General features: G+C 39.2%; 2 protein-coding genes across 4 annotated transcripts in view; both read right to left on the bottom strand.

The window, feature by feature from the left end:
• The window catches only part of LOC144662721 (serine/threonine-protein kinase PAK 3-like), an 81,221-nt gene extending 66,766 nt beyond the window's left edge, over positions 1 to 14,455 (bottom strand). The window contains exons 1-4 of one of the 2 annotated variants that reach the window (XM_078523597.1): positions 6,524 to 6,879; positions 6,326 to 6,414; positions 3,199 to 3,273; positions 2,965 to 3,052 (exon numbers count right to left, since the gene is read on the bottom strand). In XM_078523597.1, the coding sequence (XP_078379723.1) occupies positions 2,965 to 3,052; positions 3,199 to 3,273; positions 6,326 to 6,414; positions 6,524 to 6,692 (421 nt within the window). In that variant the 5' untranslated portion in view covers positions 6,693 to 6,879. Of the gene's footprint in view, positions 1 to 2,964; positions 3,053 to 3,198; positions 3,274 to 6,325; positions 6,415 to 6,523; positions 6,880 to 14,127 lie in introns of those variants that run through there. The other variant, XM_078523598.1, reaches the window with a different exon arrangement.
• A 4,544-nt stretch (positions 14,456 to 18,999) lies between these two features.
• LOC144662731 (uncharacterized) overlaps positions 19,000 to 21,951 on the bottom strand; it is a 70,859-nt gene continuing 67,907 nt past the window's right edge. For both annotated transcript variants that reach the window (XM_078523616.1, XM_078523615.1), the window contains exons 5-6: positions 20,599 to 20,860; positions 19,000 to 19,514 (exon numbers count right to left, since the gene is read on the bottom strand). In XM_078523616.1, coding sequence (XP_078379742.1) covers positions 19,232 to 19,514; positions 20,599 to 20,860 — 545 coding nt within the window. In that variant the 3' untranslated portion in view covers positions 19,000 to 19,231. The remainder of the gene's footprint in view (positions 19,515 to 20,598; positions 20,861 to 21,951) is intronic.

Genomic DNA, 21,951 nt, shown 5'->3' with positions numbered 1-21,951 from the left:
TAACAAAATGTTTAAATTACGTACATTGTAGACGCAAATAACAGACAACAATAATTCTTGCAAGACGACCCACCAGATGACTGCTAAATTACTTGTATGCAAGGCTTCTTTGCATACATGTAATGGCCATAGACCTTGAACACCATAAACAACATTCATGTTGCTTCAGTTACACCACCAAATCATCTATCAATGATATTTAAGTTCCACTGATGTTTTCATAGAGAAGCTGCTGCATTTTAAGTAGGATGCCTTGTGTGTTACTACAGAGATCATAGAATCTTTTGATCCAAAAATTCAAGGATATTTCACAGTTTTCCAAGGACCTAAATCCAAGCTTTCAAGGGTGCAATTACTCAGTGAAAGAACTGTGGTTCTTGTGAACTATAAAAATCGCTTTAATTTCATATGGAAATGACAGAGTAACCATACCCAGAGTAGCTTTTTTTTACCATTTACCATTTGAAAACAACAAATTCTAAAGACTTTCAAGGACTTTCAGGGTCTTGATTTTTGGGTTTAAAATTAAAAGGTTTTCTAGTTGTGTTTGAACTTTGTGTTTACTTTATATCAATTCTTTGGCCTTGTTTTTTTTATGTTTATAAAATTTACGTTTAAAAGCTATTTTCAAGTGAAATATAACATTGCAGTTTTCCATGTTGTACATGTATACGTAAATTCACAGGCGACACACAAATCATGCAATTTTTCTTTGTGATTGTTGAGAAGAGATATTAAACACTCGAGACAAGGTTTCATGGGCTATCCAAACACCTTTCATTTCTTCAAAAATACTCCGCTGCGCAATTTATTTTCAACTCTCTTCTCGGTGTCTGGATATCCTAATGAAGCACTGTTCTGGTGTTTGATATTTTACTTTAAACGATCCCAATAAAGTTGAACTGTTTATGTTGTCTGTTTAGCATATATTTTATTTCCAGTTCAAAGTTAACAAGTTTAAAAAGAAGTCAGATGCTGACTCAGAATTCTTGACAGTTTCAACACCATTTGAAAACGATTACAGTCATGCATGCACGCGAACAATATGTCCACTTGCCCTTTAGGTTAGGGCATTCAAACAGAGAAGAATGTTTAAGCCATGATTCTTCTGTTTTTAAAATTGACAAACAAGTTAAAAACAAACATGCAAGTAAACGATGAGCCAAGCTGACGATCAATAAGAATGATGCTGTTGATATGCAAGAATCCAGTAGCCCACGCATCTGCCTTCTTGCCTTAAAAGAAGATTGTTAAATCTAAACTTGCCTTAAAAGAAGGTTGTTAACCTAAACTTGAAATAAGCAATTAGTAAAATCTTAAGACTTACAACCAAAGTGATTAGATCGGAAATAAATAACTTTTAATGATCTATGATTAGAGAAAACTGTGGTGTTAATTTTTTTTAGAAGAATTATTTATCTGTTACTATAATTAATTAGAACTTGACAGAAATACCTTGAGAATCAGAAGAGACGCGTTGTGAGAATTTATTAGAAGAAGATAAATGAGAGTTCACACTCAATTTCTCGAGTTCATCAGCTAACGACCCTGGCGATGACCCCGTAAGTGAACTTGAAGTGTCCGATTGAGACGTAAGGAGAGCACGTGTCGGCGAAGGAGAGGACAACTGACGTTCCTCTCTATTAACTTTCCTCCTTGTCTCATTGCCTGTTGAACCAGGAGCTGGTAACGATTTCCTGCGTTTCTTTGATTTCCGTTTAACAATTAATTTCAAGCCGCTTTTAGATGAATGTTTGTTCTTAGTAGAAGTACAACTAAATGGTGAACATGTTATTTTCAAATCTTCTTCCAAGGCAGATGAATTGTACCGTGGGCTACTGGATGCATATGCTGAGAAGTGACGTGATGGTGGTACAGTATCACCTGAGGAAGTCAGGTCTATTCCCTCACTAGAAGTTGCTACAATGAAATATATGCTGCATATCAACCATAATTACGTTATTGCTGTCTCAGCTATACACTGATTATAAGAAATCTTTCTGCTTTTCACCTCAATTATATTATTATGATTTTGCTGTTAAAGTTATTTTAGTTTAATTTTTGAAACATGCTGTTTAATATATCAAGTTGATTAATAAAACCTACAATGAACTGACTGTCAAAATATAGAGCAAAATTTTTCCCATACATGTACCATTCATAACCACGGCAGTGCCCTGTGACATTAACCCAGAAAGAGTATCAAGTGTGTTTACAAGGTAGCTTAAAGAAGTTTGTTTAGGTTGTATTTCATGTACATAAGAACTGCACAGGTTTCTTGTACATGTAAGTTGTAAGTCGCATCTCACCAAAAATTACCCATCCAAGATGGGTGTGAGATCCTAACCACTATTTCTGCATACTTACTGTTATGTAACATTTATACAATATAATTGCATTATTTAGGACAAACCAAATCAAACCTGTACCAAGTGCCACCATTTAGCAGTCTGTTATCAAACATGGAAATCAAACTCATTTTACTACTAGTTTCTTAGTACCTTTAATTAGTGGCCACCTCTATTAACCAGACACAGTTCCCTTCTAATCGGCTAGTTTCAAATAACATGCAACTGATCACAAACAAAAGAATTAGTCGAGGTTCAGGGGAATAATTTGAATTTTCTTTTGTCTTATTACCCTCAACTTCGACTTCACTCCCTTGTTTGAGATCAGTAGTTGTCAAGCCTGAAGGTTCCATGGATGATAAGGAGATACATGAATAACCTTCAAAGTCCTCTTGAATGAAGTTTTCTATGATCGAGTTATTCATAGCTACGTTGGTGAACTTACATGAGTAAAATGATCAGCCTGCGCTTACACAGCCACCTAAATAATAATACAGATGTGCTGTAGTGCTTTTATCACCTGACAACAATACAAAGCTATCTTGTCATTTACGTACATACCACACAGAACTAGTACCATATGAAAAACTAAAACCCTACAACTGTTATCACCTACCATACGGTTTTGACACAGTCATAAATTTTGCATTTGTTTGTGCGTCATATTTGCTTCCTTCATAAAAATTCAGGACATCAAGAACAGCCTAAAAAACAAAGAATGAATCAGTGACTGAACTTTCTATGATCTAATGCATACAGTTGTGAGCTCGTCAGAAGCAAGGACATGGATCAGGGTGCTAAATTAAGTTCTAATAATGAAGAGTTTCAAATAATTTAAATGCGAACAAACCTGAGGATTTTTCTTCTGCTCAGCCTGTGTGATGTTTGATGTGTGAAGCAGTCGGGCCCATGCCTCTGGCATACCCTGATGTGGAATACAGTCAACTGTTAGTCTTACACTATCACATTTACATGATTAACATCAGTGGAAATACAGTACAGCGTAATCCTGATATCCCAAACTCTTGATTTTTTTTAACCTCCCAGAGCTGTGCTCTAGCAGTTCCCGGGTGCCACAGGTGACCTACTTTATTTGCTCTAGCAGTTCCCAGGTGCCACAGGTGACCTACTTTATTTGCCCTAGCAGTGCCTGGGTGCCACAGGTGACCTACTTTATTTGTCTTTAGGTGACTTGTATAACTTTGCTACCATGAAAGCTTTCAAGAGCTGGGCACCCATCATTTCTAACATAAGAGCCTTTGGACATCCTGCAATAATTCTAAGAGCACAGCTTTGTCTCCTGATAATTTGAGCCAAAAGTCATTTCCTTTCAGACAGAAAGACAGACAGACACATCTATTTCATTATGAGGCTCATGGCCACATCATGTTTGGTCCAAAAACCCTAAATCGGAGAATACATCGTGTAGGCCATATTCAAGTATATTAGCTCAAATTTGCGTGGGAACTGGGTAATTCTCTAGTTACGCATTCTACCAAATTTTGTGGTGATGGGACAGATCCCAAAATGTTGGTGAATTTTTCATCATTGAAAACACAATATTTAAAGGCCAGAGAGGAATGAGTTAAACTCCCTGAAAACTCAAACCAATTGCTTTGAAAATCAGGATTCCACTGTAAAATAGTATGACAGTTGTCGAAGGTTAATTCCATTATTTTTATTACACCAGAGATTCAACTGACTACATGAACATGTATTTGGGGGTTGAAGAAATGATCAGCGCAGATCTTGTATTTCAAATCTAAATACAATTTCGAAGAAGTAGCCTAAGAAAATTAAGGCCACAACTAACATGTTAAATCCTCAGCCAGCTTTGAGGGGATCGCTTACTGCCCCAGAATGACAACTTCTATCTACAGGGACTTTAATTTGCAGTTTAACTACATGTAAAACATTGGAATTTACTCCTTTTGACTAATACATGTATACTAGGAATGCAACTATGTTCAGAATGGTTTTAAGATACATTTTTAAATTGTCAAATTTTTAGCTAGTATGACTTTTTCCCCCTTTTTGCGCAGAAATTTTTTCCACATTTTAAATTGTACATGTAAACACCTTTAAATGGTTATATTTGAAAGACTTTAAATGCATAAAGGCTTGGCAACATGCGACCGAAAAAAATTGCCACTTTGGTGCTCCCAATCAGGCAATACTCTGTATTTGAATACTTTTATATATGCAAATTCCAGTAAGACAAGAGATTTGTCGTTGAAGTAAAAAATTAACAAATACTAGCACTAGTAAGTAATATAACACAGAATGACATAAGTAATAATATCATTCATCATCTACAGATCCATGTTTACTTTTTCTGACTAGATGCTACGACAGAAGGTAATTGAGTTGAACCACGAAAATAACAATTATAAGTCAGCTATCATACCCAATATTCTACCATGCTAAAAAATAAATTAAAATAATTATAATAATACTGTCTGAAGCTGTAATATTGTTTTAAATAGTACAATTATGAGAAAAAGTTAAAATGGCAAACAACAAGTTTGCTTCCTTTTCTTACGGGATTTGTGATTCAAGGTTGGATTTTGAAGGAAGAAAACTCCTCTGGTTACCAAGCCACTGCACATTAAATAAAAAGCTTCACCACACATCTGTCAAAATGTTGTTTGCAGAATCTGGGGACAGGTTTGTCCAGCCAAAATCATAGAATCATAAAATTGGCCACATCAAAGCTTCCTCTTTCCTGAATTGTCCACTTTACAGATCAATTTATAGACATTCTGTCACAGTCACTGACACTTGCACAATTATGACAACCAAAGTACTTTGTTTTGCATGTTATTTCAGTGATATGTCAGACAAAACTCGATTTACAACCTACTTAATTATGGACGCATAAAACTGCAATTCTAACTTTTTTATGAAAGAGTCATTTTTTCACCTGCTTGAATGGAATAAATTCATGATCTGTTTACAGCCTTTCAGAAATCATTCAAATTTCTTATAGGCCTTGGCAGGGATCGCAGCTCAATTTCAACAAACAACATTTGAGTTTTAGGTAGCAATTTAAGATAAACATTTAAGGTTTTTCGCCCAGAAACAACTATTAAAATAAGCTATCTGCACCTGTTCGGATGACAAGCTCGGAATTTTGTACGATAGCCGCATCAAAATGATAAAGGATTTTTTTTTAACTTGATAGGAGCCGAATAAACCGAACAGGAGTTCACACAATCGAAGAGTTTCCTCTTTCACAATCACGTCATACATTGCAAAGCATGCCACTTCCAACCATCGAAACAACCCAAACTATTTTGACTTCGCACAAAATATAACCACAGCAAGGGAAGCTCCTTTATTATGCATTTCATTTTCACACGGGTATTTTACCACTTTTTTATCGATATAATGGCACACGAGTTTTGTTTGGAAAGTTTCAAGAGTAGGCAAACATCTGGTTTCGTAAGCTCCTGAACGACTTGATCAATGAATCGAAATACCTGAGGTTTTACATTGATCAATATTCCTACACTCGGTAAACTATGGCCTCCTACCATGAGCGGCCTCAAACACCAACATAAGAGTCTTGGAAATCCAGACAATAAACTCAGTACGACTACGGTAAATGGCCAACATACGAAAAGGAAATTCCAAATTATTATTAGAAATGCGGGCAACCCGGTCTACAGCTAAACCAGGAAGAACGTAAAACTGCTTCATATAACCCAAATATACAGGCAAGTCGCTGCCAGCTCTTTCCTGTGTGAAGCTAGAAGCCATACGTTTGCAAACAAAGAGCAAGCTGATCGATCAGCAGCTTAATTTAAGACATGGCCGCTAGTTTGTGTTCGAGAATCCCAAGCTAGCGGTGATGCCACTTCAAAACATTCGATGCTCGATTCAACAGGAAGGCAGCTGACTATCACAAGGATTGATTTCGTTCCTAGCGAAAGTCGAGTGTAAAATTCAGTGTAGACATTTAGCTTACGACTTACCGTAAATTCGGAGGTAACTGGATCGAAACCCACATGAATCGTGTGCTCAAACTGAGTTGGATAGGAGATTTCTGGCTTTTTCTTCGAATCTAGAACATAGTTACATGTTATCACATTAACGAATCGGCGACGCCATAACAAAATACTCTTTCTCCAGTCAGACCATATTTCGATTTTAAAGTAAGTTACACAGCTTACATTTCTTGTCTTCGTCACCCTTGGTCTTGAAGAATCCAAACGTGGCTGCTTTCTTCTTCTTCTCATCAACAGGAGCGCTTGGCAAAGGCTTGGAAGCTGGCGACATCGAAGAATCTTTCGTGGAAGTGAGTCGCATAGGAGGGGCCGGCGGCCTTTCTTCGTCCGACATATTGCTTTAAAAACGTATAAAGCCGCTAAAAATGCCCTCCACTGATTCAAAAGTTCTTATTCTAGGGAATACCAATAAAAATTCCGGCACTGAAAACATGCGTAACTCAAAAGTTCATACTTTCGCCGATCATTCGCAGGGATGTCGGGGATGGTTTCATGACATTCTCGAGGGCGCGAGTATTCAATCCCCCTCCCACACATAACGCGGAAGGTACTGGGAACTGCCATTGCTTCCTTCAGCCAATCACAGCGAAGGCTTCTTTCATGGTCTTTCCGGTGGGATCATTTCCGGTGAACTACCGGAATTTACGCGGAGATTTTGAAAGTTTATGACTTGATTACTCATCAACTAAGCATTCTTTAGACCAGTGACAAGCCCTTTTGTAAAACTCCTAATGGGAATTCCTACCACGAACAGGGAGGGACAAATGACATGCCCAAAAGATCATTTTGTTTGTCGGACTGCTTCGGAAGTCTGATATCGGTGTTATTACCCCGCAACAACCTTCTGCAATTTTCGGGAAAAGAACGAGAGGGAATAATAGTTTTTATCTGCAAGCTAAGGTGATTTTATGAGATTTGACAGGTTTAAAAATAGAAGACTGAGTAAAGGAACTAAACTCCGGGGCGGGGAAGGGGGCCGTTCTTCTCTGGGCAAAACTAGGTAGAAATCTTTGGACACAAACAAATGTCATACTTATCCTTTATTTCAATTTTGGCATGCCGTTCTTAATTTATTATAAAAAAGTAAAAAAAGGTTCTAGATACATCATCTAGCATTTCATGCATGGCTTCTTGAACGTTTCATTGGCACTGTTTAAATTCATTTCAATTTTTTTCGGCTGTTTCATTACGAGCAGTCCGGTTATTTTGTTTGTCCGCCAGGGAAATTTATACAATGGACGGAAATTCTTGAGAAGTATGCGAATGTATCCGAACGGAACAAAACTGCATCGATTTACCGGTTCCATGTAGGCCCTGCGTCAATTTAGAAAGTGTGATTATCATAATTTCGTACGGATTATTTCAGGCGCTTCGCTTTTGACGTCAGTACGACCCAATTCCAAACCACACTGCCAAATATTCCGCTCATGCAGGGTGGCTTTTACACTTGCACATCTCGATCACAAACTGGCTCTCTCGTGTTTTATGTCTGTGTTGTCTTCTGTCTTTACCCAGCGCCCAGTACTACTAATGCTTACGTTTTGTTCGCGCTCTAACCCCTCCCCCCACCCAACACCACTACCACCCCCTAGGGGAGGACTGTCTATGATCTTAATTCGTCAGCGAGAATTTGAAGCTGTCCACTTACTTTACGATTTTGCAAATGAAACAAAAAAAAAGTCGAAAAATACGCACACAAAGTACTTCTCTAATTAAAACGGAGAAACTTTCAAAAACTTGGAAGTAACACACAGCCGAAAAATAGCCAAGCCAATCTTATTTCTGTTTGTACTACAGTCTACTCTGTTGTAAAGCGTCATGAGCCCATGGATATGGCGCTATAGAAATGCTATTATTATTATTGTTATTTTATTTTAAATGAAGTGTACATGTTGTGGTTTAAATTTATCTTTGGTTCAAAATTTTTCAAACCTGTTTAATTTTCATTTTTCATTGTCTCATATTCATAATCATTATCTGAAACAAAAGGAAATAAAAATCAAAAAAGTTTAAAAACTTTAAAACCACGCGAATCGAGCAAGATGTTTCTTATTATTTTAATCAGTCGTTTGTTCTCTACTGCAACTGAATTAATTTTCAAAACGGTGATTAGAAGATAAGATAAATGATTTGAGAAAAACTGAAAACAATTGATAGCATCGAGTAAGGTGTTTGACTGACGCATTTTTAATTTATCATGGCTATTATCACATAACTTTTTCCATCAGTAGAATATGGCTAGAGATGGAGCTGTCATCGGCTTTAGCCAATGATACAAACAGATAAGGTTATGAACTAACACTCAAGTGCCAAACAGTAAAATATCTATTTACGGAAAGCATCACGAATTGTTATATAACAGACCATATCAGATTTTGACGTCCTCTAAAAGCGGCGTCTTACATTAGCCATCATTATACCGTATTTATCTGATGGATATTTAAATCTTATCACAATTGATCAGTCTCCTAATATCGATTCTAATAGCATTATCTTTTTGGTTATTTGTTTTGTTTTATTTTTTGCTTCATCTATTTTTTTTTATAGTAAGCATATGATCTTTTATGACCGAGCGGATTAAGGCAGCTGTGTTTACTAGAAGAGGTATAAAGCCCGGAAGTACTTTCCTGTACTTTCTTTGGATTAAATCCGTCTTACACGGGGCCACCTAAATTAGAGGAGATTTATCACTTTTTTTGACTGAGACACCTGTCTGGCTTGCAGGTCACATTTTGCTTTAAAGTTGATTTTTTTGCAGACCTTATGCAGACTAAATGTTAGCCTGTTCCAAGCTCTCGGTAGTTGGGGGAGAGCGAAAAACGCATGCGAGCGAGAAAAAAAAAGTTTTTTCCTCGCTCGCCCGCGTTTTTCGCTTTCTCCTTCAACTACCGAGAGCCTGGAACAGGCTAACTAAATGTATAACCACCATCAACCTGACCAACCACTTTCAGATACCTGCCGAGGTATTAAATGTTGTTCGATTGGAAACTTCACATCGGAGGTTTTCCGATGTTTTTTCTTTTTTTTTTTTAACAGGTAAACCACCTTGAAATAACGTTTAAATCGTCGTAGAACATGAAAAATTGGGACCAGAGAAGGAAGTCCGGATAATAGAGATCCGGATAATCGAGGTTCGACTGTACAACGTTTCGAAATGTTAACTGAAATCGTCATTAAATCTTCGTATTAAAAGCATCCGCAGTCAAGCTTTTCGGACTGTATGATCTCTTGCCATGGCGTTATCCAGTCCTATTTAAACGACACCAACTCTCTCTGGAGTAGCCTGCGTAACTGGCGGGTTTCGCGCCCGGTCCACGTGGACCGAGTGCGTTGTTTACGGCCAACGGCGGCGTCGAGCTGCGACAACGCGAGGGAGTTGGGGAGGAGTCGAGCTGAATTCCACTCGCGGCAGCGCCCCAGCGTTCTCACGCAAGCGGGTTTCGCCTGCGTTTTCTCTCGCGCCGCGCTAATCCCGCCAGCTAGCCACGCAGGCTATCTCTGGAGTTCACCGCGGTTAAACGTCTGAGGCTGTTTTTGTTTTATTATTTCGAGAGAAATCATTCACGTTAACGTGGAAGCATCGGTAAGGATATGTAAAATAGCTGCTGAGGGTAAATATATTTTTCAGTTCCCTCAAACGGGATTCTTTACTTTTAAAATGCTCCGCACCCGAACAAAATAAAATTGCTTTGACAATGGCGCCGACAGTCGGCATTTCGCCTTTTTTAAACACTTAGAACTTGTTTAGTAAAGTTTCAAACAATTTAGTAAACCAGGAGAATACTTGTTAAGTATCGAACTTTGAACAGTGGAAATAAAAACCTTATCTTTGAAGCAGTTTTCTTATTTTTTACGTTTTACCGCGGTGAATCTCTGGAGGGGATCATCCGTTCTTTTCCTCTCCTTCCCGTCGTGCACCGTATATTTCCCTCTCCCCAGTCTTCCCACGTGCGCTAATGTAAACAAAGGTCGTCCATCTTGCAAAGCTTCTGCCTGTTCGATGAGCTCATCTAAGCTCCCGTCCTCTTCAGCCGCCATTTTGTTCGTGGAATTCACCGAAAGTCGGGGGAGGAAGAATTATGCCCAGTCTATCGTGGACATCACGGTTATTTGTATTGAAGTATTATACTTCATTTGGACGCAAGTCACAAGTTATGATTATACTTCATTTGAGGAGGGGATTGTGTTGATCCATCATAACATCGTCTCAAATTTTCAGGCCTTTGTTCTGTTAACATTGTTTAGTGTTATGAGCACAAAAATGGTGTACTTTTGACAATAAAAATCACAGTTTTGATAATTATATTTATAACAGAGCAGCTGGCATTTAATGCTAATAAAATTGAAGATAAAAGAGAAAGTAATACATGTAAAAATTGTCGAAACCGGAATGACTTTGTTTGTTTTTCCTTCACTGATCCAGCAAGCGATAGTCTACTATAGTTCTGACAGAGGTTTTTTAATGTAAGTCTGACTTTCTGAAACACGAAGATTCCAAACTTCGTAACTCTCGCTTAAAGTATTTTGAAATAAAAAGAAAATGCGCCTTAATTTTGCATGATATTTCAGAAATCTGAACATTTATAGACAAAACAGACCATGTCGGTATATTTTGATTATAAAATTTAATAATTATTTGAGCATTCTTGGCGAAAGGGGTATGTTTCAGTATCAAATGCAATCATGTATCTTTCCAACCCAGCCCGGAGGCAAAATAGTAAACATAGTAAACATTCAAATCCTGAATTATATTAAAGAAGACGATTCCGTCCCTTACAAATTTGCGTATTGAACTACACCAGTTTATAGACGGAATTATGTTTGAATACGATAATCTTTGTACTATAATTTAATTATTGTACAAAGTATTACGGCTTATTATCAATCTATTTGCACATTTTCATGAAAAACATTACTCAAGACAAACAAACCTCTGATCTTTAAGGTTTGTCTCCAGAATAAAGTTTATCCCCTCGTTCTTTGCCAACCATGAATTAGTTAGATTGCGCTTCTGACAACAATGTATAAACAGCGTTTTCTTTCCACTTAAAGGGAGCCTGTTTACCGGTACCCATATTATGACACTTATCACTGTTTTTATTATATGGCTGGCTCCGCGAGCAGGCAAGATGAGGTGAACCCTGCCTTATGATTGGCTACCCGAGCGGAAAACATGGACCTAACTTTCCCACTCGGGATTGCCCGCGATTTGCTCGCAAATTTGTTGTTCTTGTTGCCGGCTTTTGCACTGAATTTTTGGCTAAAAAGGAGGAGGATTGGGGCTTCAGTGGAGAGGGCCATCCTTAAAAGAATAGTGGGTTTAGGGAGGGCCAGGCCTAAAAAATGGAGGGTTTCAGGGGGGGTCAAGCCTTTTGCATGTGCAAATAAAGGTACTATATTGATATTGACGTGTTTTAGTGCTGCATGCAAGTCTGGCCCTTCCAGTTCTTCAATCTTACTCTTAACTTTCCTAGGTTTCTCGAGGTTGTTCATGATTGCAATAGAATCACGCGGTTTCACTTCAAAATTTTCCTGTATGAATCATCCCAGGGCCCAGGCAAAAGGAGAGTCCAGGAGCAGTACCACTCTCGTTCCCAGAGCCCACGTTCCTTCTGCTCTGCGCCAGGGATCGAGACCGCCGGCCGCCTCTAAAACCGGAAGTCCGCGATTCACGGACTCATTGTCAAATCTGACAAATATAAATGGCTGAAAATCTTAGAAAGAGTACTCTGAGCATGCTCACAAATTAGGACCAGCCAAAGATCTCGATCCTTGACGCAGACCAGAAGGATCGTGGGCTATGGGGACGAGAATGAAGCAGTCCAGGATAACTTGCATGCGATCAGAAACAGGGAGTGTGGCGTTACTTGCTTGGGGCGCCGCGCTAGGTTAAAGATGCTCCCTCAAATGACGATTTAAACTACGCGACCAAGGGCGCGAATAAATGCAAGAAAAACTGTGCTTAATTGCATCCAAAGCCAATTCAATGAACAGGTATAAAATACAAGGAATAAATGACGGATAGCGATTTGTGTTTTCACCGTTAGTTTTTAGAATGTACTATGGCAAGCTAGGATTTTAAAGTTATTCTCGGTGATGCTGCCTAATTATTACAGGGTCGCGTAGTTGAACTCGTCATCTGTGCGCGTGCGTTTTCAAAAGTGCTGCCAAAGATGGTTTTTCCCCCGTCGGTCCCCCGTCGGAGGAAAAACTGGCGCATGCGCATGCAAGTTATCCTGGATTCTCTCTTCTCGCGTCTGGGTTCAACCCCTTTAAAGGGTGCTCGGAAGAGAGAGTTCAGGGACTGGACTATTATCCCGTTTACAAGGGCGACGCAACAACGCCAGCATAAGCGCAAGCGTAATAAACAGGAAAGATTTGTTTTCTTGTGATTTCGTTTATGCTTGCAATTGAGCTTGCGACGCCCCTTTCTTGACTGCGTTTTTTTCCAGGTCAATCAAGCGCAAATGATCTTTGTGTTACCCTACCGACTTATTCCTTCTAACAAATTACAGTTTTTACCATGTCTTTTCTCTGGCTTATTACACTACCGTCCTTGCTTCCTCACTGACCGGGACTGGCTTGGTCTATTTTGTAGCGATCACTACGTGCAAAAGCTAGCACTCTATCATTTACTTAACTTGTTTTCAATTGGCTTGACAAGTGGTTAATTTCCCGTATACCTACCGCATAATGGTCTATTAAATTACATGTTGTAAAAAACATTGAAAGAACAATGACTGAGCAAGCTTTGAATTGGTCATTGTTCTGGTCACATTCATGCTTGTCTTCTTCATTAAGCAACTGAATTCAATTAACGACAACTTAATTAGATTCCTTTAAAACAATTATTTTAAATTATTTTATTTTAATTGAATAATAACGCAATTTATTACTCGCCTTGCAAGTCTCATTCGGAGTTGAAACTGAAGCTTAATTTAATATCACTTGTCATTTCAGTGTATTTTAGAGGTCTTGAACTTTCGGAATACACTGAGTCAGCATAAAAGCACAGTTTTGTCGCAATAAATAAGACTTTCGCCCCAAGACAATTAGCTTGTCTATCACTGAATAAGCTGCTAGCAGTTATCTTTTGTTTTCTTTCCGACTACAAACAATACGGAAGGCGTCTATTTCATTCCTTTTCATTTTTATATATCGTGTATTTTATCGACTTCATAGGTTGCACATGGCAAAAGTGAGCGAGAAAAACAAGTTTGCTTACGAAGTTGCATTTTGTCATTATTTCATGACTTAAAGCATCCCGTACTAAAACTCCGTTACGGATGTCGTTTGCCCATTGTCTACAATAATGTTTAAACAAACAGTATGACCTCAACAATTTTTATTAAAAATATTCATCGAATTTTTTCGCGAGATGTAAGGTTTTTAAAAAGTCTCAAGTCAATCTTGCGAGCAGATTTTGGATTATCGGTTTTGTTCTGTTTATTCTGCTACAAGTTTTGTAAAGCAATGCATTTGATCTCGCGGCGAAAAACAAACTATATCAATTAATATAAACAACACATCCGATACGCGAAAGCTGGAACATCAATGGCGTGTATTTTGTACTACGGGACCATTTCTCTTTAAACTTAGAGCTCAGGAGTTTTCAAGCGAGAGAAAGTCAGTAATCGGCGGATTCGGACAACAAAACAGCGTGTCAGCTAGACTTAACTCACGTAAAATGTTGTGTGACGTGTATTTCCCTCTGTAGCATATATAATGCTTGTATGCATGTTTGAAAGATTTCAAAGTAAACCTCTTACCTGGATTCCAGCTCTGTTGATATTGAGTTCAATCAAAGGTACAGTTGACAAAGAAGACTGACTTTCATAGCGTTCCCTTGAATTTAATTCCTCGCGAGGGACGCTAATTTCCACCACTTTCGACCCAGCTGCTGATTTTTGTCGCTGGTTCGCGGATTTCACTTCTTTCACTACAAACAGACTTCCCGAATTTTTGCTTGTTTCTTTCTTTGTCGGCGACAATCTGATCGTAGCCTTTACTACAGGGAACTGCATTTCAAAGAAGGATGGTGTTCGGGTTACGACTCTGTTGAACGGAGACCATCTCTTTGCTTCTTCGGCGAACAGACGATTTGTATTTTTTTCCAAACTGAAAACAACGGTGCAAAATTATGTCGCGCCTAGTCAAGCATGAAATTAAAAGCAGCTTTAGCTTGCATTGTGACGGTTTGTAAATTCTCCCAACTATTTTGGTGTTAATTCAAATTGCAAACAATTTAAAGCTAATATACTAACTCTGTCAATTTGGTCCGTCGGTTTAAATGAATCTGTTAGAGGTTCTGAAACGCACACAAATTGCTGTCGATTTATTCGCTATAGTTCAACGCTCCTTTGTTTATAGTCTCTCAAAATTGGCGGATTTCCTTGACAGCTCATCTCTGGAGGAAACTGATATGAAATTGACGCTGAGCAGAACATATGAAGATTCTGCGTGGGCTGTGAAATTGTTTCATTAACAGTGGTTTTGGGCGTGGACACAAGACGGGTCTGATGGCCATGACGTAAAGATAGCCAAAACAATTACAAACATAATATATAGAACTGTCGATTTTTTTTTTCTAGGCCGGTATGTTGATATTATTACAGTACTTTTTCATCATTCTCGCCTGCCAAGTGGGCCTCGCTCCCGACCTTTCGCGAGAGAGTATAAGAAAGGGATGGGTCTCTCACGAAAGGCATTTTCGCGGTCCAGAACAGGGATATCTTTCTCTTTCCTATCAGTTGTTTGATGACAAGACAGTGGGTGGTCTGTGAGTGACGTCATGTGACGTACCGAAGGGTGGGATGGGAAAATGAAACTCTACTCCCCAGGGTCTTTCTCCTATTGAAAAGGGAAAGGGTCCTGGGACCCAGTCGCAGTCATCCAGCACTGTTACTATGCACCAAATGAGGAAAAAGTTTCTCCATACATGTTTAGAGTTTCTTGTTTGCTAATATCATAGACCATGATCTTTGGACTGGTCAATATTTTCTTACGTGGAAGATGGTATTAGCATAATGATTGTAAAGCGCTATGAAAGATTAGCTGAATAGCGCTATAAAAATTATTATTTATTATTATTATTTATAGGGTGGAGTGTGTCACATACTTTGGCCAATCGGGGGGCTATCAACAACATTAATAGGATGAGCCAATCTTGTCCCATAGCCCGCATTACTTTTCTTCAACGGAACGACGGGAAACGAGTCTCGTGATCGCTGGTCAAGGGGGACTCTGCCTATTAGGAACGGGATTGACTATGGGCGAAACTTTCTTCTGCAGAATTTTAAGTCAGTTTGTTATTAATTAACATCATTGTCATATTTTTTAGTCTAGGTCTTATTGTAATTTAGCTAACGATCACTTCTGAAGATGTATGTTGTAGCATACGAAACGTTACGTTCTTAAAATCAAAGTTTTTTCCGACATGCGTTGTCTTGTCATGTTTGTCACCGCAGTGTGTTTTTTATTTCTATTGAAGTTAAAATGGCCTAAAAATGAATGTCTACAAAACAGCCTCATCCCCAGGGTCTTCGTTCCCTTTGAGCAGCGGCCGGAAACGAGCCATCCTGGAAAGTTATGATCGGAAGTCCGAAAATATCGGACTTCAGGTTGAATTGTGCATGCCTAGCTTTCAAAAGAATGACTCATTCTCGTCCCCAGAGCCCACGATTCTTCTGGTCTGCGCCAGAGATCGAGACCTCTGGCCGCCTCCAATTTCGAGTATGTACATTCTTGTCCCCAGAGCCCACGATTCTTCTGGTCTGCGCCAGAGATCGAGACCTCTGGCTGCCTCCAATTTCGAGTCCGTCTATTCTCGTCCCCGGAGCCCACGATCCTTCTAGTCTGCGCAAGGAAAGAGAATAAGGAATGACTCAACGAACTTCTTCGTTTTTATCTTCCAGCCATTTTTAGTTTTTTAAAAAACCAATCAAAATCGATCCTGCAACGGAACTTTTGAGAGTAGCTCGTTTCGTCAAGCTTGCGCAGTAAGGAACGAAGACTCGAGGTAAGAAACAATTGAAATAACGAGTTTGCTGTAACAGAGGGAATTATCCTGCTTTATTTACTGCTGTCCCTGAATACGAAATAATCACTTTTTGCTATAGTCAATCCGGTTCTTAGCTCAGCTAAGGAGGAGAATGTGGTACAAAGTTGTTTTGAACGGAACAGTGAGAATTTAAGAACCGAAAAAAAATCGCTGGGCTTGTATGTTGAATTGTAAAGCATGTATCATCTACATCACGTCTATTTACTGTCTCATTTCCTCTTTTAACTGGTCAGCTGTCGTGGTGTAATAAAAATCCAATCAATAAAAATCCAATCAAACCTCAACTATGAGATAATTTAGAAAACCGTTCATCTAAACTTGCCTTCTTGGAGCCAAGGAGAAAGACAGTCATGGAATATAGATTTCTGCGACAAGTTTAATCTGCGGGATGTCAACAATAACAGGCGCTAAAGCAAATTTATTTTGAACAAGAAGATTTACAATAACAAAAAAGAATGGCGATACACAGTTCAGTGGCGGATCCAGGGATCCAGAGTAAATAGCTTTCAACCCATGAAGCCTGATAATCGATGATAATTTTCCGCAAAAATGGTGGGGGGTGGGGGGGGGGGGGGGGGGAGGGGGCTCTCCCCAAGATCTGCCACTGTAGTACTAGCTAGTAATTCGAAACTAAACTATCAAATAATCACAATTAGAAATAAGGGCTGACTGACTATTGATCATGACATTTGATGAACGACGATTCATTTGAACTACAACATGTTTGTTTAATTTTGTTTATTATAACAGGAGCTTGTCAAGAATTTTCATAACGAATATACTTGGCACATTTTCGATAACTCAGTCATTAATGTAAATTGTACAAACAAAGGAGCTAAAAGGAGCTTAATTTACAACGACGTCACTTGAAACATTGACCCTTAAACCTCTAGAGCTCATTCGTTTATCAGAAGTTCTGTTCTTTACTACCTCGATATGACTGTGAGTTTAATGATAACAACCCTCCGTTAAATGGTATATACACTCTAAAACAAAAGCTATTGTGGAAAAAATATTAAATATAGCTATTCACGTATCGATTCTGATACACGCACTCCTCTTTTCAATTATTCGATCAAGATGAGACCCAGAGTGATTCGTAGCCACCAGATCACTAAATTCTTGAAAGAGATCCGCAACGTGTACATGTGACTACTGTCACCATCCTGATGTGTTGATGTATTGCTCAAATGAAATAATGTAATTACTTCTAGTTAGTTTTTTTAGTTATTAAAATGTTAATTAAATTCTAATTTATAAAGCAAACAAGAGTCTGACGTTAACGATTTAGATAATGCACACGGCAAAAAATACTTTTAAGCCCAACTGGCTCATAGCTCGAGCTCCTAACGGCTTGACTCCGGATTCTGCAGCATAAAGCGGCTAAGAGTATTGCCAACTTCTCAGCTAGTATTCCTACTACCCAGTGTTCTGTCAGGTTGCCCCAACAATTCGCCAGAACCCCTTTATACTCCAGGGTGGATATAGGCACTTCGGGATAGGGATTTCACGAATTGAAGTATGCAAGAGGATAGGAAGAACTGCCATTTCGTTAGGTATTTATAAGGACCTTTATATATCTCGAATATACCCATCAAACGGTCGTTTTAAGGGGTCAAACAACTGTGAAATATTTAAGAAAGAGTGCATTGTTCCTTCTAGTATGTGAAAGGTGTACGATTTTCTATAGTAGGTACACGAAAGGGTTACCTTTTCTGTCAAAAGTGTATGGTACACGAAAGTGTCGAGGCTTCGACCTCGGGAGGAGCATTCCCGTAAAAAAAAAGAAATTTCAATAACCCCCGGATGTTCAAATGAAAAATTCAACTGCGCGACCAAGCGCGCAAATTTAGTGCAAAAACAATTGTTGTAAATTGCGTTCAAAAGCAAATTTAATGAACATATATACTATATGTACATATATACAGTAAATACAACATCCAGGAACGCCAGAACAGTCCAGATCACAGTAGCCTCCCACGCAGTCGTTCTTAGGGGCGATCGTGTTATACTCGCATCGACCATGGCTCTTAACCAATGGGCGCACGAGAATTTTCTCAGTTATGATATACGATATAAATGGTTTTCCCAAAGGGGGGGGGGGGGGGGCGGAGGGGAGGAATGGCACGCGCATAAAAAGCAAACCTGGAATCTCTGGTCTCTCTCTTTTTGCGCCTGGACACAAAAGGGAGAGTTCAGGGACTGTAATAAGATCTCGCTGCGTTTGGACCGTTCTTACGATCCCGGTCAAAATTCGTCCATACAGACCACCCGCTCAGTTAATAAGAACTAACTGTCATACTCTGCATCGGCTCACCACACCACACCGCATTGATATCTAAACTACACAACACTCATTTCATTGGCGGAAAAAGTGAATATATGCAAGACATATATGTAAACTGCGGATTTATGATGAAATGAATGAAATGATCCTCGCAGTGTGTAAGCAATTTAAGCAATTGCATTGTTTAGCCTAAAAACAATCCAAGGCTACAACGGGATTTGAACCCATGACCTCCGAGATACCGTTGCGTTGCTCTACCAACTGAGCTATGAAGCCATGGCATGGTGTCAAGGCTTCATAGCTCAGTTGGTAGAGCAGCAACGCACCGGTATCGCGGAGGTCATGGGTTCAAATCCCGTTGTAGCTTGGAATGTTTTTAGGCTAAACAATGCAATTGCTTAAATTGCTTACACACTGCGAGGATCACATCATTTATTCCACTCATTTCATTATATCACATCTATGTCACTTTCGCCCTACATACAAGGTGACTACGCTTGCAGGTGCGAGTGATAGTCGCGATTATTTAATTACTGGTTACGCTGAATTTCTTGAACTGCATTATATTATTGAAACCATTGGCAACCAATACTCCACCACGGCCTTTTGTGTTGAAATAAGCTGTGAGTGACGTCACAAGATCATTGTTGAGGTAGATATCAACGCTTTTATCTGAACTGACTTCAACACGAACAGTGAACCAGACTCCACCACTTGGGTTGCCATTTGGACAAGTGTCTCTCAGTCCCCACACGTATTGTCCATTTAACACGTGACCGGTTTGGTAGCAACCGGCCTGATTGTGCGGCCTAAATAAACAGGAGGGCATGGAGCAAAAGTTAATATTCACAAAAGTTTGGCATCTTGCTTTCTAAAGGCTCGTTCACAGGCGATTTTTTGTACAACTTCTGTCAGTTTTCAACTATGATTTCCATGGCTGTAGAGTTACAACTATTAATCGCATGTATCAACTAATCTAGCTGCGATATAGAACGTACGACGCAATTGATACCATCCTTGTTTATTAGACTTGAGGATTTGTTCTAATACAATACCTTTGTTCATCTTATCGCGTATCATAGAAGCCCTATTGATGGCGGGCTGAAATTGCAGTAGATTGCAGTGCGAGCGCCATTGACAAAAATTGCATCAAAACATCAGTGTAAATGGGCCTTTGGTCGAGCGAGGTTGGCAGGTAACGAAGATAGGTTGTTTCCTAACTTGATTTTAACTTGATCACCTTAAGGCTAGTGGATGAAAACGTAATTCACCTTACAGGTGACGAAAAATAACCTATTTGGAGGGTGCAAACTTCTTTTTTTTAATTCTTTCTTTGCTGTTTGAGTGGCATGGGATGGCATGGTGTGCATGGCGTAGCGTGGCATGGCATGGAATATCATGGCGTGGCAAGGCGTGACATGGCACAGCATGGCATGGCATGGCATGGGGGCATGGCATGGAATGACATGATATTACAAGAAATTTCATGGCATGATATGACATGGCGTTGCATGGCATGACGCAGCATGGCATAACATAGGTACTGTGATATGAATACGTTTTGTTATCTTAACGATTTGATGCCACACACGATATGTCGAATGGCAGAATGGCAACAGCAGTTTTTATTTCTGATGAAAGTTAGAGTAAATGAAACTTTACTATTCATGGGTAGATAAAACAATCTTTCTTTATGACTAATTTGCTAGCAAATACAGTCCTGTTGTGTCGTTTTACCGATATAAGAAACACGCTATCTAAGATCGCTGTCGTAGCAAGCTTAAAATTCAGTCGATGAAAGATACTTAAACTTAGTTACTTCCTGTCTGTATTGTGTACTTTAAACTGAGCTAAAGATAAAAGACCATGAAGCCACAAGAGCAGGAAACTGACCTGAAGTAAACCAAATCAAAGTTGTTTTCGTCGATAACGTTGTACATCACTCCAGGATGTCCAAGATTAACATCACCCTTCCCAATCACATTCATCAGTTCAACTTTCATCGTGTATGAGTCTCCAGCATTAATCTCCTTCTCAGGAATAACGCGACAGAATCCATCTTCAGACCAGCTACTATGATCAGCGTTCACTTCATAGCTGTTTGTAACTTCTGATATGGTCAGACTGAAACAATTGACCACTCTTGGCGGTTGACCTGTGGACATAACATATATGAAAATTTCAGTAAGCAGTATGTGCTGCCAAGAGAGGATGAGGGGACAGAGAGGAACTTAGAGGGCGTTGGCCGGGATATGTCAAAGACAGAAAAGTTATTTTTAGATATGCGGACGTCAACAAAAGCGTAGTTCCGGTTCTAGTAAAGTCAATAAATCGGGCCAGCGTGACATTTGTTTTATCGGCTAATCAACATTAAGCATGTCATTTTGAGTGGGAATTTTACAGGCGTTTGGACTTCGGCAACGATATTAATGTCAATGATAGATTGTATCGGAAGCTTTCCAAAGTAAGCTTCTCCTGTAGATGCTAAATAAAAATCATGACAGGCCTACAGCAAGAGGAAATATTATTTTCTCTTGCCTACACGGACTCCTACTGTTTATTATTACTATTTGCGACCTGATTTTTTGACCGCTGTGTCTTATAAGTATCGCTCTGAGAAGCGTGTCTTTAAGCGATTTGCTTTTTTAATGCGACAACATAGGATAGGTGACTTTCGAAAAAGGCCTTCTCCTTCTGCACACTATAGTTATTATTGGGAAGCGTTTTAGGTCAAATAGACGTTAGTGTAGACTGGAGGTCACACAAGTCTGCATGCTTTCCTGCAGTTTGTAGACATTAACACCTTTCTCATTTGCTAAATGATTTTCCCCGTGCGGTTTGATTTGGCTGATATCATTTTGCAAGATATGTTTTAATCTCTCAAAATGTTCGCCCTGGAAGGACTTTGTCGGAAACTTTCTTTGAAAGTGTTATTTTATTTTATTTTATTTTGTGACGCCGAACCCGGCTGTTTAATTAACTTTGCTTGAAGGTGTGATGTATCTTATCACAGATGACATACCGGTATCTGCGTTTTTACGGTTTCGTTTGATTCGTCAGAGAATGTCGAAAAAGATATATATTTGTTTCAAAGAGACGCTGTGCCGTATTCGATCGGGCGTTTTGTCGCTTGAACTCGACATTACGGAGGTTTTTCATTTCCCTGTTCGCACGTAAGTCTGGCACCGCATGAATGAAATGTAAGATTATCTCTAGGCGTACTGGGGTCTGTTATCTGTTATCTGT

The sequence above is a fragment of the Oculina patagonica genome, chromosome 8, assembly GCF_052425735.1.
Source record: "Oculina patagonica isolate OP01 chromosome 8, crgOcupat, whole genome shotgun sequence".
NCBI classification, from domain to species: Eukaryota; Metazoa; Cnidaria; class Anthozoa; order Scleractinia; family Oculinidae; genus Oculina; species Oculina patagonica.
Note: the sequence above shows the minus strand (reverse complement) of the source record. Positions and strands in the feature narration are given on the sequence as shown.